Below are 15,786 nucleotides of genomic sequence, written 5' to 3'. Positions count from 1 at the left end.
CAGTCCCTCAGAGTAGGAACACAGGTCTCGTTCAGCAGATCAGCAATTACTTTAAATAAGAAATTACAAATTGGTCCTTAGATACTGCTTTTGCTAATCTAACCGTGCTGAAAACTAATTCTATACCTAATAGGAGTTCAAAGTACAAACTGCTTCCTTGCCCAAATTGCCTGTTTGCAGCAATCGGACATGGAAGTATTTTATCAGCTTAGCTTGACACAGTGAATTTCTATTATCGGAAGGAAAAGAACTCACAGTACCTGATTTCAGGTTCCAAATTGTTTCAGTTCATTGTGACTCTCTGGAATTATGGAGAATATGTGTTCTATTTTCAGTTTACCATCACTACAAAATACCCTAAATGTGCAACTCTACAGATAAATGTCTGGACTTACACACAAAGTAGACAAAACTCCAGTGAAATAATTAGCAAGATTTACTGGAGTGCTATGACTGCAGAAGAGACCTGAGAAGATTTAACTGTGCTGGTGGCTGCTTCCTTCCTGGGTTGCTTGGTCCAGAACACAACAAATATCACAGTCCAATCGCCAAGGTGGAAGTGCTCAGTCACTGTGCTGTGTCCCATCACTCAGGTATGACTGGGAAGTATTTTATCCCTGCTGTGGTCTGTGCAGTATCACCTTCTCTCTCAAGTGCCTGCCTTTTTAAAATATATTGCACTACAGAGACCTGTAAGTTTTATGACAGTGGAGATTCCAATCTTTATAGTCCTTTTAATGAAAATTACCCATCATACTTTTTTTTAATGGAAAAATACTAAAGCTAAACTGTGTCTGCTGACAGTGTTCACTCCTAGTTCCTTCAAATGTGTTTTTCATGTTGTAAGAAATGTCCCTGTTCCTTCTTTGCCTCTATATCCCAATCTATCCCCTAGATGCTCAAACATGACTGCTGCTGATCAGGGCTGTTTTCTCTTGACTGCTGTCTGCCCAAATCTCTCTGCTCTGTGCTCAGGAATATGCCTGAATGGAGGGTATGCAAGTTACTGCTTACCTACTATTTACATATTCTCTTGGTGATAAGCTACTCCCATCTTCAAAGCTGGGTCACCTTCCTCTTCACCTTCCACAATCTAGAGATTCTTTCTGTTTCTCTCTGCAAAAGTGAATCATGCACAACAGCCAAATTCTCAGCCCTTACACTCCAGAGGGACAGCCTGTCAAAACTCAGCCTCTCCAGCGTTTTCACACCTATGTCTCAAGGTGGTTTTTCACCATATCCACACGAGGTCCACTTCAGTGGCCATGGAAGTGCCCCTCCAGCAACTTCAACAGTCTCTGTGTCAGATCCTTGCCATGTGTATGTTTATTTAAACAGAAGGGAGGCTTTATACTCCGTAAGAAGGGCCATGGGAATAGAAGCATGCCGATGCATCTTGCAATTAAGAGCAGAGACATCAGGGAAAGAGTTGCTGTGAGGACAGGCCCGTTTGTATCAATGGCTTTTTTTTGGTGGTGTCAATCTCTGCCTATCTCAGAGGGAAGTCAGAGATCCCCCAAGAGGGATGCATGGCCATGCCCTTCAGTGCAGGACCAGGGAAGTGCCTCCTCCTCATCCCTGTGCCTCACCAGCTCCCATGTGGAACCCAGAGCACGGGTAACCAGGATCTCTGCCCCCCAGCACTGCAGGCACAGAGGCCTTACACAGACCCATTCTTTAGAGAGTCTTGCCACAGGGCTTGTCTCTGCCTCTAATAAAGACATCTATGCCCACAGCTGTACCTCTGCTACTGCTGTTCACTCCGCAGTTGGGTTTGACCAGCTGATTTCTCAGGGTGACTCATTCCACCCTTGCTTCACCTGTCCACACTCCCTGAGACAGCTGTTATCTGGGCGGTGAGGGCAGCCTTACAGAAGCTTTTCACGTTTCATGCTGGCTACCTGCTCCCTTCCCTCTGAAGATACCTGAAGCGGGTGCCTAATGACAGTCTGCTGTGGACACCTCCAGCAAAAGTGTCCTGAACTGCTGCCATGGATACTGCCAGCTCCTCCAGGAGCATTACTGATCCCAGCATCGCTGAGCAAAGGGCTCCCAGCACTCGGGATGAGCCAAGAGCATGACCCCACGGAGCTCAGGAGACTGGCGTGCAGCTATGGCACGGCAGGGCTGAGTCCAACAGGCCCGCTCCGAGCTCAGCGACTACAGACTCACATAACAGATAATCGGATCCTGCAAACTCATTTCCCTCAGCTCCACAGCCACTGCCTTCTTCCTGTTCTACACACAGCAGACAAGGACTTGTTCTATTTCCTATGGCCCCAAGAGAGAAAATTTATATTTGTTACTGTGTATTTAATTTTCTGGATTTCTTTCAGAATGATAGTCTGTCACAGCTGTATTCCCCAGTGCAAACCTGAAAATCACTGAGCCATGTCCTAACCCAGTTACATCAACTTATTTAGTGTCAAAACTTGGCTCAGTTTTACAGAGAAGTCTCTTTGGTGAGTCAGCTTCCCAGTAAATCTTCAGGGATGTTAATCCACAGGCACATCCTTCTCTGGTATCATACATATATGGAGTTTCCCTTGGCTAGGAATAAAACAGAACTGCTTCAGACACACTGTGCTTCAGTTGTATAAAATGTCTTGATTAACATTTCTTGTTTTGTTTTCAGAAATAAAAGGAAATAACAATAGACTCCAAATCTCTTTCTCATTTACAGCCAAAGCTGGTCTGCATAATTAAAGGTAACTGTTAGCTTCTAGTAGCTTAGCATTTTTCACTGCACCTTCCAGAGAAGAGAAGAATCCAGACAGATGAACTACTGAATTGTGAATGTTCACTCAACGTTTTCAGTAGGCATCTGAATCTTGTATTTAAACCAGAACAGTAAGTAATGCAGGCAAGAAGCACAGAGAGAAATTGCTTACTGGTGACCAAAGGTAAGAAAGGTCAAACGTTTATTTCCTATGTTGCTCCTATGCATGCAGTGCCCAGAATCTTTTAATTATATTTCATGGTCCTCTGAACTTGTACAAGGGCATAAAATATATTTATAGCTCACTTAAACTCTTAGTAATGAAACAGCCATCCTACGCAGGACCTCTGCTAATCAAATGAAGACTTTCTGTGCATTAACTTTAAAGATGTAAAAAAGTACACGTTCCTTCTCCAGCTGAATTGCTTATCACAGTGTAAAGGCAACAACAAAGAAAAGCTATTTTCTTCTTAGGTAACAGTTTGAGTCTGTATCAGTTCACCTGTGATGTCTGAAGTACAATTTCACTGGCAATGCACATTCATTATAACTGTTATTATAGCACTAGAAGCTCTCAACCACACTGTGCCAAACACCAAAGAACATATAATAAAGAGATCACCCCTCTCTAAAGCTTTCCCTGCCTAACTGTGTCGTTTTCTTTTTTAGACAACAACAAAAAAGGGGTAATCAAATAAAGAGATCTGCACTTAACTAATCATCTAACTCAATGCAAATTCCTGATGAGCAGACTGAAAAGCTCCCAGTGTAATTATACACCTCACAACAAACATACCTGGCACATCTGACACCAGCTTTCCATGCTGGGAATCTGCTTTGAGATGAATTTTAGGGAAGAAGATCAGCCAAACACGTTACTTGCTTGTGAGGCTGAGATTAAGGAAAGGAGTTGGTGCTTTACAACAGGACCAGCTGCCCTTGCTTTGCTTTTTCCCCAGAAGCTGCTGGGCCCTGGCACGCTGGAGTGGGCAGTGATGGCAGGGAGGGAGCCAGGCTGGCACCTCCTGGTGCAAATGGGGCCTTACATTAGATTTTAAAGACTCCAGTCAAGGCTGCCTGTAACTGCAAAGCCAAACACCCCCATATTTAGGGATCTGGGAAAACTCAAGCTGCTGGTGAAACTTTAATTCAGCTCCCTGATGCACGTGCTTTATGATATGATCTTTAATTAGCCTATGAGGAAATTAATAATTATTTCTGAGTGTAGGATTTGGCTTCTGTACAGTAAATAATGCACCATGCTACCCAACGAATGGTGATGATTCAGCAGACATCATCTCTCATGTGTCCTGCAAGAGGCAAGGGGCCTGTGAGGAAATAAAGCAGTGTAGGATCACATCAATGAAGAGTAAATATCAATAGTTTATTTGTGCCAGAGAGGGAGGCACAAATTAAAACTGCAAAAAAAAAAAAAATCTCAGCTCTTGTCTTTTGCCTTCTGGCTTTTTAGATATTGATTATGGAAACATAAAAATATTTAGTGTTTCTTATCTGTTAATTAGTGTTTCATATGATCAAACAGAAGCTAACCAGTCCAGGGGCCTGGTGGTGACAGGTCAGGCACCAGGAAGGCAGATGCACTCCGGGGATGGGCTTCACCGTGACCTGCAGCGAGCTTGGCAGGAGAGGGGGTGAGGAAAGCTGGGCTGGCTCAGCTCAGCCGTGTCACCTCCAACCTGACTGAAAACTGCATGGCAGACACAAAAGGCAGAGGCTGCCAAATGCTGCTCAAACAAGAACAGTTATGTTCCTTTCAAAGAGCTCCTCAAGCTGGACAAAGCTCAGCTTCGGAACAGCCGTGTTTTTTCAGAGCTGAAAATGCACACCGACATGTGAAATACTGGTTGTATTTGTCATGGGTACAGCCAAGTGCACAGCTCTCCTGTCCACCTGCAGGTGTGAAGGAGGAGGATCAGTCCCTGCTCCAGCCAAAGCAGTCAGCACTAGAGGAGGAGGAACCCTACCTCTCTCATTATTACCTGTGAGCCAGAACTGGAGAGCAGACACAGACAAGTCCTTATTTACAGTGAACCAAGACAAACAGGATGCCCCACTTTGCCCTTAGATGTCACAAATAGAGCACAAAGGCAGCACATTGGGGCTATACATTATTCTTGGCTATTTCCACCTAAGCCCTTGCCTTTCTTAATGACCCGGAGGGCAGGAGCAGAGCCTCAGGCACGGATGGGTGCATCTGAAGACAGCTGAAATCCTGCTCTCAGAAAAGTCAATTCCAGCCATTTCCTCCACAAGAAGTTTACTACATGCAGCCACACAATACTTTTATTGGCATTCATTACTCCTTGAGGACTAATTTATTCATTTTTAGCAGCATTAAAACAAGGCTGCATTTTACGAGGGAATTGCTCCACTGCTGGGGCTGTAGGAAGCTGCTCAATTATCTCCAGAACACTAAAGCAGAATCCAGACTCAATACTCATCTTGAATTGTAACAAACATCATTTCCCCGAGCCTTGATTAACCCACAGGCTGATACCCAGCTCACAGCAGTCTCAGGTTTTGGGAGGGAGGTTGGGAGTGCTGGGGCTTGTTTATTTTATCATTGCCACACAGCTTAGGAACCTGCAGAGCAGAGACAGTCACCACTGGCTACATTTCTTGCTAAACACTACTGGAAATGAAAACCAAAAGACTGATTCCCCCCCCCATACTCACAGTAAGGTTGCTCCTCCTTTTTGTATCTGTCTCCTTTGTTTGGAGCTTCCTTTCTGTTTAAGAACAGCTGGAGACCCACAATTTAGCATTCACATTTAACTAGATATTTATGGCATTCCAAAGTCAAATTAACAAGCTTGTTACCTCTCGACATGTAAAAATACTGTAATATTCATTCCCAACAACACCTACAAAAGAACACAGCAATTCCGTTCAACTGAAATACACACATCTATCTGCATACATACACATACATATAGATACATTCCTTTATATGACCCTCTGCCTTTATCAGCATCTCCAAGTCACTGAGTTTAAATGAATTCACAGTCTTAACTGTACTGCTTTGAAAAATACGTGGCAAGTATAGTGAACAATGTGAAAATGTACAGCCTGGAGATGCAGCTAAGACAAAGAGAAACAAGAGTTCCAGCAGTACATGCAAAAACAAAGCTGGGTTTTTGCAAAACAAATCAATAACAAGGTGCTTCAGAGTGAAAAAATGAATGCTTTTTATTTTCTCTACTAATGAACAGCCCCACTGTTTCTCTCCTGGCCTTGGGGTGAAGAGTGTACAGATGTTACCCCTCGGTCAGCAGGAATCACTGCTGAGCAATGTCAAACAACTTCCTGAAGAGGGTAGGTCCTGCTGGGAAAGCAGTGAATTAGGAGTATTACTGAAGACAAATCTTTAAAACCCCTCAATCTTTCTTTCCAGACATACTCTCCTAAAGATCCCAACTAAGCTGAAGTAAAACCTACTGTGCATCCCACCTTGTTCAGCACCTCAGAGCACCCGATGCTGCACTCACATTTTGTAGCATCAGGCCTGATAGAAGCTGGGTTTTCTGATTTCTATTTCTCTTTGCAGTGAAACAAACTCAGCCCATTGGTGCCTTGACCAAATCTTCAGGTTTAATGAGAATGACTCAACACCACCTGGGTTCTTCAGAAGTAGCTATGAACTGCTGGGTAAAATGAGAGTCTTCCTTCACTCTATCATGGTTAATTTCAGAAAATACAAGAAATAGAATTAAGATCCCCCAACATTGCCTGGACAGGAAATAAAGCACTGAAAAAAGCTCTGCACATATGACACCATTTTAACTGGGCTTTTAAGTGCAAGAAGCTGTGTTCGCCTGAAGGGAGAAAATAAAACAAGAACAGGAAGACAGGGAGAAGTGAATAGTTTACATACTTAAGCAGCTATAGAAAATACAAAGGTGAAATGTTCATCAGCAAAGGTATTCAGCCTCTTTTTACCACAAAAAGGGATTACCTTTGAGTCTCCCTGTAGACAATCAATTGTCAGCCTGTTTTTCATAGTTCTAAGCTCATAGCTTCAAGCTCTTATTGGCACTACTGGTACTCATGTTACACTCTAAAAACCAGATCAACTCCTCTAATCACAACAGGTTACCCAGCACCAAAAAACCCTTACACACTTGCCCCCATTTACACAAGTTGTTTGCAGACCTCTCTCATGATTTGGATCATTACTTCCACTTCAGAAGGGGCCTTGTACAGAAAAACCACAAATACTAATGACCAGAGAGCATTCAGAGCCAGTGCCTGTTCCCTCTTAGGCTGGGGTGCTGAGCACAGATGTCTGGAGAGATCTTGGCTGATAAACCCCTGTAAGACAGGGAATGACAGGATGTCTTTTGTGTTCTTACCAGAAGAGGATCACTTCTTCATGAACTAGAGAGACTCATAGCACTCCTGCACCTCACTCAGCACCCAGGGACTTTCTGTTCCCATCTCTAGCACAAACCTATGGTGTGACCTTCTGCTCATCTTTTCCCTCCATAATCCACTGCTTCAAAGCAGGTATTTGTTTATTTTTGTTTTCAAATAAAATCCTTGGACCATAGGTTGAGGCTCAGACAGGCAGGATGCCCTGCAGTGCATTACAGCCCTTCTTGGCTCTACGCATGTGCTGCTTCAATGGCAATAATTAATAATGCAGAATCAACAGTTTGCTGCAAGCATCTCTGGTGAGAGAGAACAAAGCACTTTTATCATCTCAAATGAGAACTGATACCTTGAAGTACTCAAAATAACCCAAGCTCCTATGTCAGGACATGCCACATATTTCAGTAGCATATTTTCCAGCTCGTGTTTGCTGATCTCTAGGTGGGAACAGCATCTTGTTGCTGGAGCCCCTCATGCTCCCAAATATCCACAGCACCTGGTTTGGAACAGAGATGGGATTCTTGGCAACCATCATGTTGGAGCAAAAATATCCCCTTAAGAGCTGATTCACAGCACCTACACTTCTTTGCAATAAAAGCAGTCCAGAAAATCCTATTATTTTCCTCTTAGGAGAAACACTGGGCATCAGAAAGATGAAGGGTGACAACTGCTTCATGTGAAGTCAGCACACCAGCTAGAAAATGGCTGAGCATAAAATGGTTCAAGACTTAGACTCTTCTGCAGAGAAACCTCAGCTGTTCATCTCCCATTCCCTGCCCTGACTTCCATCCAGCCATGTGGGAGTTAAGGCTCTGCAGCCACTGAAGACAACAGCAGACCTGTGATAAAAGTTAGGGTGCAACACCAGATCTGTGATAAGAGTTAGGGTGCTTGGCTGCTTATTCTGTGAAATCAGGGGCTTTCAAAGAGGTTCATGCACTGTGTCCTGAATGTTAAAATAAACTCTGCCAACACTTTCTTCTGCGATTACTATCTGGGCATCACTAATTTCTTGCAAAATATGCCTGTGTTATCCTGTATCTCGGAAGAGCAGGTGCTTTCTTTTATGTCCCCAAGCAGATGCACATTTCCCTGTTCCCTGAGCACTCAGAGGCAGCTTTTTTGACTGTGTGACAAAACACGGTGACAGTGCCTGAAACCGAGATGCCTGATGCACCTTTTCCGCCTAACCTGACCTTTGCAGGGATGAAGCAGCTCATCCCTTGGGGTGTGCAGGCCCTTGCAGGAGGCACCCCCGTGCAGTGCTCTCATCCCAGCCACTCCAGCGTTTTGTTCCCTTTTCCTTCAACGAAAGAGAATATCACGCCTGTGCCATCTGTTAAGCGAAGTGCTACACGTACCTTGCAATACACCCTGCAGCACAGAACAGAGCCTTCCAGATTAAATGTGAAGAGAAGTGGCTGTAAGGAGAGAGAAAACTCCAGGTGCTGGAGCTGTTACAGGTGAGCCTAAGCATGGGCTTCCCCGAGGCAGCAACCTGTCAGGATTAATCTTGTCAGCCCAGGAATGCACCTCGGTAGACACCGCACCCCATTCCAGGAGCCCATAAATACCAAAGGAGATGCTCAGCACTGCACATGAAAGCATCTCCTTTCTTTGGACCCTGACTGTGGGGGAGTGACAGCCTGGCTAGCATCAATCCTGTCCTGTGCTGGGCTTTTTTTAAGGTGGTTTCCTGGGTATACAAGATACGAGGTGAGCATAAATGATTGCTGCCTTTCTCCTATGGACACCTCCAAGGGAACCCCCTTATTTGTTCCTCTGTCCTGGATCCACCTGAGACTCTGCTTTTTTATTTCAGCTCAAAGGAGGTGCTCTCTGTCTGTATTGTCCCCAAACCAACCCTAAGGGAAAAAAGTCCATGGGAGCCAGAGGAATCATCTCTGATGGCCTCTAAATCCTTTTAATAATGCATCCCAGAGGTAAAGCTGTAGGACAAATGGGCTTCTTCTGAATGATGGTGCCCATGCACAAGAGGCACAAACAATGGTGTTTTCAGTAGTGCAGTTTTACCAAAAAGCTTGCCCCTGGCCTGTCAGAAAAATGCAGTGCAGGTGATGAACACTCAGTAAAAGATATTAATTCCCAGGTTTCTTTTACTCCTATTCCTTTATCACATCACTAGAAAAAACAATCAAACATCTTCATGCCCTTAAGACCCCTCTCTAACTTGGTCTCCTTGACTTTACCAGCTTTTTGTTCAGGAGCTGAAATGTTCTAGGCCCATTTATTCTTTTCCATTCGGAAAAAAACACCCATGCACAGGCACTGTTTCATAGTGATGTTCAGTTGTGAGACAGCAGGCAGCCAATGCCAGATTGATGCTAGGAAAGACAAAGCTCAGGGGAGCTATGGAAGCCATCCCACGTCCCCAGCACATATCCACATCTGAGCCTGCTGGGAGTCCTGCCTCCCATCTGTCCGAGGATGCCCCAGAGGTCAGAGCTCTCCCACTGTGCTGAGCCCATGGCCAGGGCCACCAACTGAGCCACTCACCACAGTTTCAGGGCAGAGCCCTGGCCTGAGGAGTCACCACAAGAAAGAGTGCTCCCAGGCAATTAGGGGTTTCTGGATCAAAAGCAATACATTTGAAGTCCTAACTCAAGTTCCTGCCCTAGGGAGCAGCCAGTGCTGATGCCAGGGGCAGCGGGAGGCAGGCTCCCCACAGAGCACAGCCCACAACTGCTGGAGCAACTCTGCCCACTCCACAAGTGCTCCCTTCCACAACCTCTGAAACAAAGGAATTTACATCTAAACACAGAAGCATGTCCACATTTTAAGGCATAACCAGTCCCTTCTTCCCACTTTCTACACAAACAGTATCTTTCAGACAGCACCTCGCCAAACCATGCGATGCCTCCAAGAAGCACCAGGAGCCGAGAGACACTGCACATGTGGAGCAGTGCTTCTGGGACAGCTCATCTGGGGACACAGGCACCCAGCCCTTGTGGCCCACAGAACCCTTGTCCGGGTCTTGTGTCAATCATTTTCTGCACAGAGAAGTCCTGCTTCTCTCGGAATACATCTTTTGGTTCATGGGCCACCAAATTCATACTTTAAAATTTCACATCATCAGGGCTTGGATCATATTCTCATCAACTGAGAAAATGCCAGCAAAATTCAGGCTCAGGTCTGGATTTTGTAGTCTAGGTTTAAAGCCATCAGGGTAGTACAGAGCTCAGCCTGCTGGGCTTACTCCACAACCTCCTGATCAGCTTCCTTAAGCATTCACAGTATATATGAATATAAATAAAAATATTTATATATGCCTCTCTCTAACAGTGCTTTTAGGGGCTGCAGCTCTAGGTACTGAGGGTTGTATAACTCAGCCCCTCTGACAAAGACACATTTGGCTGAACTTTAAACAGGGGACCTTTAGAAATCTGTAAAATTTTAACCATCAGTGTGTAACAGCTTCTAGGACGTTTCCCACCTTGTAACATTTAAAACAATGATTCATCTTCATAAGAAATATGTAACTGTCTGAAACTAGCTCTCAAATAATGTTAATTATCTGCATGGTCTGTGTTTCTGCATATGCAGTTTCTACCAGAAAGCTACCAAGACTGGACATTATGACACGACATCAGCTTTCCAATGACCAGCCAGTTATAAAACACAAAATTTTTAATCTGCCTTTGATTGTCACAGCTTAAAAATCACAGATTTTATGAGAGCTACAAATCATTTTTAGACTGTGCAGTGTGGACTAAAAGCCAAGGCTTTTTGTTTTGGCTTGTTGATATTTCCTGAAAACATGAAACAATTCTGAAAGGACAGATTTCCTGGCTCACAGCTAAAGGTCAGCAGTCACACAGGGACTGCTTGCTAAGTGCACCAAAAGGAAAGATTGGCGCAACACTGCAGTATTATTAAAAAGTGATTTAAGTGGGGAAAAAGGGAGAAAACAGAGAGACAGACAAGGATTAGACTCTCAACAACTGAGCTTTCACAGAGATTAGAAAACCAGCCTTGTTCCTTGCTGCTTGCAGCCCCTCACTGTCATTCCAAGCACTGCTTGCTCTTGCTCCCTCTTTCCACCCCGACTGCACGGCCTTGGAAAGGTGCTGTTCTGACCAGAAACCACAAATCACTTCTAGAGCCTTTCCTGCACTGCCCAGAAGTTTTTCCAGGCTCATTGCTGCAACAGATTATGGAAGTACAAGTTTAATTTGGACTGGGAAGGACAGGAGTTCAGAATCCCCATAACTGTGAGCAGTTGTGTGATATGCAAAAAAAAAGCTCATTTTTGGCAGGAATCTCCCCCAGACCCAAGCAATGTTTGCAACTCGCTCTCAGCACAACTGAAGAGCCAAAGTCCTGTTCTGCAGCTGTCAGAGGGGCCAGAACCAGCTCACATCTGTATCCTGAACCACTGTATGGACAAAGCTCCTTGTCAATGGATTTAATCTGTAATAACAGATACTGAAACTTCCCCAATCACTGGCAAGAGACCAGAGACCAGTTTGAAAAGAGGCACATTCTCCAATGCTGGAAGCACCTTTAAAACAGTATTTTGTACCAGTCTCAACTCAGGCTGTACCCCAGCTCCTTTTAAGGCCCCCCTCCCACTTTTCTTTTTTTTTTTCTTTTCTTTTTTTTTTTCTTTTTTTTTTTTTTTTTTTTTTTTGTTTGTTTGTTTGTTTGTTTGTTTTATTCATGCCTTTCTTTCTTGGTATAGGCTATATACAATTTTTCAGACAAATAAATGCCAACCAAAACCATCCTAGCAGCCTCTAGTAGGTCTGTGCTACAGGCTGTGCTCCCTGTTAACTACATTTCCCTCCCTGTCTGACCAAGAGTCTTGGGCCATCAGAATTAACAAAGAATTTGTGCCTTTAATCCTGCAAATGAAATACCTCTACTCTGACCACAACATCCTCCCTAGCACTGAGTTATCAAAAGCATATGCCCCCATCACTCATGGTGTGTGCTTCTGGTTCTTTTTCTTTTTGTTTTAAATTAAAACCAATCGGTTGTAGAGCAAAATGCTACCTTTCAGTAAAAAGGTTAACAGCAAGCCTGTGACCACATGTATAGCTTGCAACTGATGTCCCCAAATTCTGCTAACCACAATAACATAAAGCAAAACAACAAATGTGCTGGTAAGCAGCTAAGCAATACTGTAGGCTGTTTAAATTTAGCCCTGGCAGATCCTGGAGAAAGGGTATCTCAGAAGCCATGTGTCCTCTGCTGTGCAGAGCACCCAGACTGTAGGATCCTGTTCCACACATCTCACTTTTGTATAGGGCTACACCTATTGCTTGTCATCTGTACCTCACATGTGCATTTTCTCCAGAAGTACTTTGAATGAGATAAAGGACACTCAGCTCTTGGAAACAAAAGGTCTGCCCCAAAAGCATCCAGGGAGACAGAAACAACAGACTCTGTAATTCCTTGCAACAACACAAAGCTGCAGCTCAGAGCAGAGGCATGATGACAATTTAGGGCTTTACAGACCACAACCTGCAAGGATGAATTATTCTCCAAAGCAAAATGTTGACCACAAGCATGGAGAACATTACTTCAGAGGCAGATTGCTGTAGCCTTGCTATTTTCTATCTAAGCTTGGGGAATTTACAAGTAGAGACTATTGCCATGATCAGCAGTTAGATTACAGGCACAAGATTTGCTGTGATGAATCCAAAAATAAGACAGCTCCAGGCCTGAAGTTCACTATGCCACACCTGCTAGCAGAGAATAGATGAATAATCTGATCTCCAGGCTACAAATACTTTGAGAAAGGATTGGACATCCCCATCCAGTGGAGCCTCTCTACATCCTCCTAAGGCCAAATGAAATCACTAATGTGAAGGCAAGCTGTGCATCAATAGCTCTACAGCCCCAAAAGCTGCACTCCAGGCTGCTGCTGCTGAGGAAATCCAACAAACGCAGGCATCCGGTGCCAGCAAGACTAGAACTCATCAATTTGACATAAAAAAGCTCCTTTATTGAACAGCTCCAAGCAGCACTACCTCCAAAAAGTCTTGTTAACTGTGAGATTAATAACATTTATTGGAAGCTAGGGCAGTTTCTGTGGCATTGTTTCAGGAGGTAAGGTGATCCCATTGCCCCATCACCAGAACTCCCTCAATTTCAAACCATTTACGCAGTAGCTAAAGAAAAAATAATAACACAGTTTAAAGGTAAAGGCATGCTTGAAACTGAGACAAATATGATGATTTTTTAAAATCATATCTTGCATAAATTATAAACTCTGTATTGATTGCAAGGGTAGTTAAGCAAACTAAAAGGGTATAATGGGAGCAGGAGACATCTTCCTGGTCTGTGGGCTCAAGTGAGGTTGCTCCCACTACAGAACACCAATGATCTGTGCATTATGGTCTGTTAAAGTAATACTTTGCTTATTGAACACTTACTTTGTTTGATACTTAAAGAAACTTGGGTATGCACCACAGAAATAAAGCTCTATCTTTGTAAAATACTGAGGAATAAAACAAAAACAAAATAAAATACTGGGGAATAAAAACAAATGGCTCTAACTGGCATCTCAACACAAGCATCCACCTTTTATATGCTTGGTTTTGCTTACTATAACTCTTATTGCTGTTATTACTATTATTAATCCACCAAAACATCACACTTAGACTAAACCAGTTCTTCACTAGGAAATTTCTGCTTGTTACTATAAGCCACAAAGCTTCCATCAAATTTTGCACTCTCTTACGTGACAAATGCAGAACTCTGCTCTTTTGAGTGGCTGTGGTGAAAATAAAGAGCAGATATAGCAGCCAGTGCTGTGCCACGGAGTGGAGGGAGAGGCTGCCAAGCACTAACCCCTGCAAAGGGCTGCATTTCAGAGGCTGGGGACTGTGCTCAGCAGCAGCTGTGTCAGATCCCATTCAGACATCAGTCTGAGCAACCACCATTGTCAGGCTCTTTTAAAAATCCCGACTGTCACCTTTTAAGGCGGGTGAAAATCAATTAATTTTGAGCTTATAAAGGAATGCCTTTGCTGTGGCCAGCCTTGGCCACACACACAATGCCTTTTGCAGAGATGCACTGCCTTTTCTTCCTGTTTAGTGTAAAAGCACTTCATCTTGGTTATAAGCCTGAAGGTCAGGCTTATTTCTTTAGATCTATTATTTACTACTTGAATTTCCAGTTCCACTTTTCTGGCTATTACAGCTTCTTTCCCCGACTCCTTTTCACGGTAACTCCATATGATGACTGTTGATAAAGTTAGGAGGCCCATGATTCTAAATGTCTGACCTTCTTCAAAATCTGATAATGGATACAGTTTCTGAATCACAGGTCATCTCAATTTTGCCACTAAACCATTTATTTCCAGTGGCCTTCAGACCTCCTGGCTTACTGTGCACTGCAAAATGGATTTTTCAGGGAACAATAAAAGTAAGAGAGCCATCCTTTGCTTAACACATTAGGAGGGATGCTGGACTTTGGAGAGAATGTTTGTCCACAACATCTTATGCACCACAGTCTCTAAGAGCTTCCCTGCTCTGTTCCCGATGTTTGTAGGAAGCTGACAGCTATAAGCACCCAATACAAACTAACCTCCTTTTCACTTGCAATCTACATGGAAAGGGCAAGAAAAATCCATGTCTCCTTAAACTCTCCCCATCTACTGAGGGCTATCCCATCACCTTTGCCATATTGTTCAACTCACAGTTCAAGGCACAGTGCCAGGTTTTACCTCAGTGCCTCAAATGCTCCTCTGCTGTGGTAGGAGCTGATTCCAGCACGCCTGTCAAAGCTGTGTCAGTGCCAAGGCACACCAGTGTGTGCCAGCCTCCCCCAGTGGCTGCTCTGAAATGGAGATCTCAGAATGCCTTGGTCTTACAGAAACACTGCCAGAGGTACAACTCCTACAATTCCAGAGGTCAGCGCTTCACGCAAACTGTTGAGTGAGATGCAGAGCAAAGCGTGTCAAACACAAACTCCTGGCTCCAACAGTGCCTAGATCCTGAGCAGTGCCTGGGAAACTGAGCAGTGCCTGGATCCTGAGCAGTGCCTGGATCCCGAGCAGAGGGAACCAGGCAGGTGTTACTTACTGTCAAAGCTTCTGTGCTGTGCTGTTAGGGTGGCCTGCACAGAGCGGCCAGCCTCTTTCACCATGGCTTCAAATTCACTTCGGCTTTTGTTTGCAAAGTTCTCCTCCATCTCGCTGGTGCAGCAGGTGTAACCTTGTGGGCAGATTCGCAGGTGCTCCCCTGAAATGAGAGAAAATGCAGTTTAATGGCCAGATCTGGAAAGGGGAGGATTTCACTCCAGACAATCTCAGCTTAAAAATATCCCAGCCCCCTGGTAGCCTGGATTGCATCAAGTCTATCTGTTAAATTTACCACCTAATTTGAGTTCTGCTTTAATACAGTGGTTGGTGTCAATGCAGGCACAAGTTTTCTCACTGTTGACTGTGAGTGAAGGAAAAGCAAAGGAGAAAGAATTCATATATGGAGTGAGGAGAAGAAAAATACAGGTGTCTCTGCTCAGAGTCTCTCCTAGAATCCACCTCTGCCTAGAATCCCAGAAGACATGGGAGTCTGATTAAATGACAGCTGTACTCATTAGAATTAAAATGTATATTAGCACAGCTGTTTGAAACTGCTTAGTCAAGAAAAAAAGAAACAACTCCAAAGTGCTCCCCGCCCTACCGAATTTATCCTGAGAAAGCA

General features: G+C 44.1%; 1 protein-coding gene across 1 annotated transcript in view; it reads right to left on the bottom strand.

Moving 5' to 3' along the window:
• GPC1 (glypican 1) overlaps positions 1-15,786 on the bottom strand; it is a 202,724-nt gene that overhangs the window by 83,797 nt on the left and 103,141 nt on the right. Inside the window, exon 2 of the mRNA XM_063408008.1 lies at positions 15,166-15,324. Coding sequence (XP_063264078.1) covers positions 15,166-15,324 — 159 coding nt within the window. The remainder of the gene's footprint in view (positions 1-15,165; positions 15,325-15,786) is intronic.

The sequence above is a fragment of the Prinia subflava genome, chromosome 11 (assembly GCF_021018805.1).
Source record: "Prinia subflava isolate CZ2003 ecotype Zambia chromosome 11, Cam_Psub_1.2, whole genome shotgun sequence".
NCBI lineage: Eukaryota > Metazoa > Chordata > Aves > Passeriformes > Cisticolidae > Prinia > Prinia subflava.
Note: the sequence above shows the minus strand (reverse complement) of the source record. Positions and strands in the feature narration are given on the sequence as shown.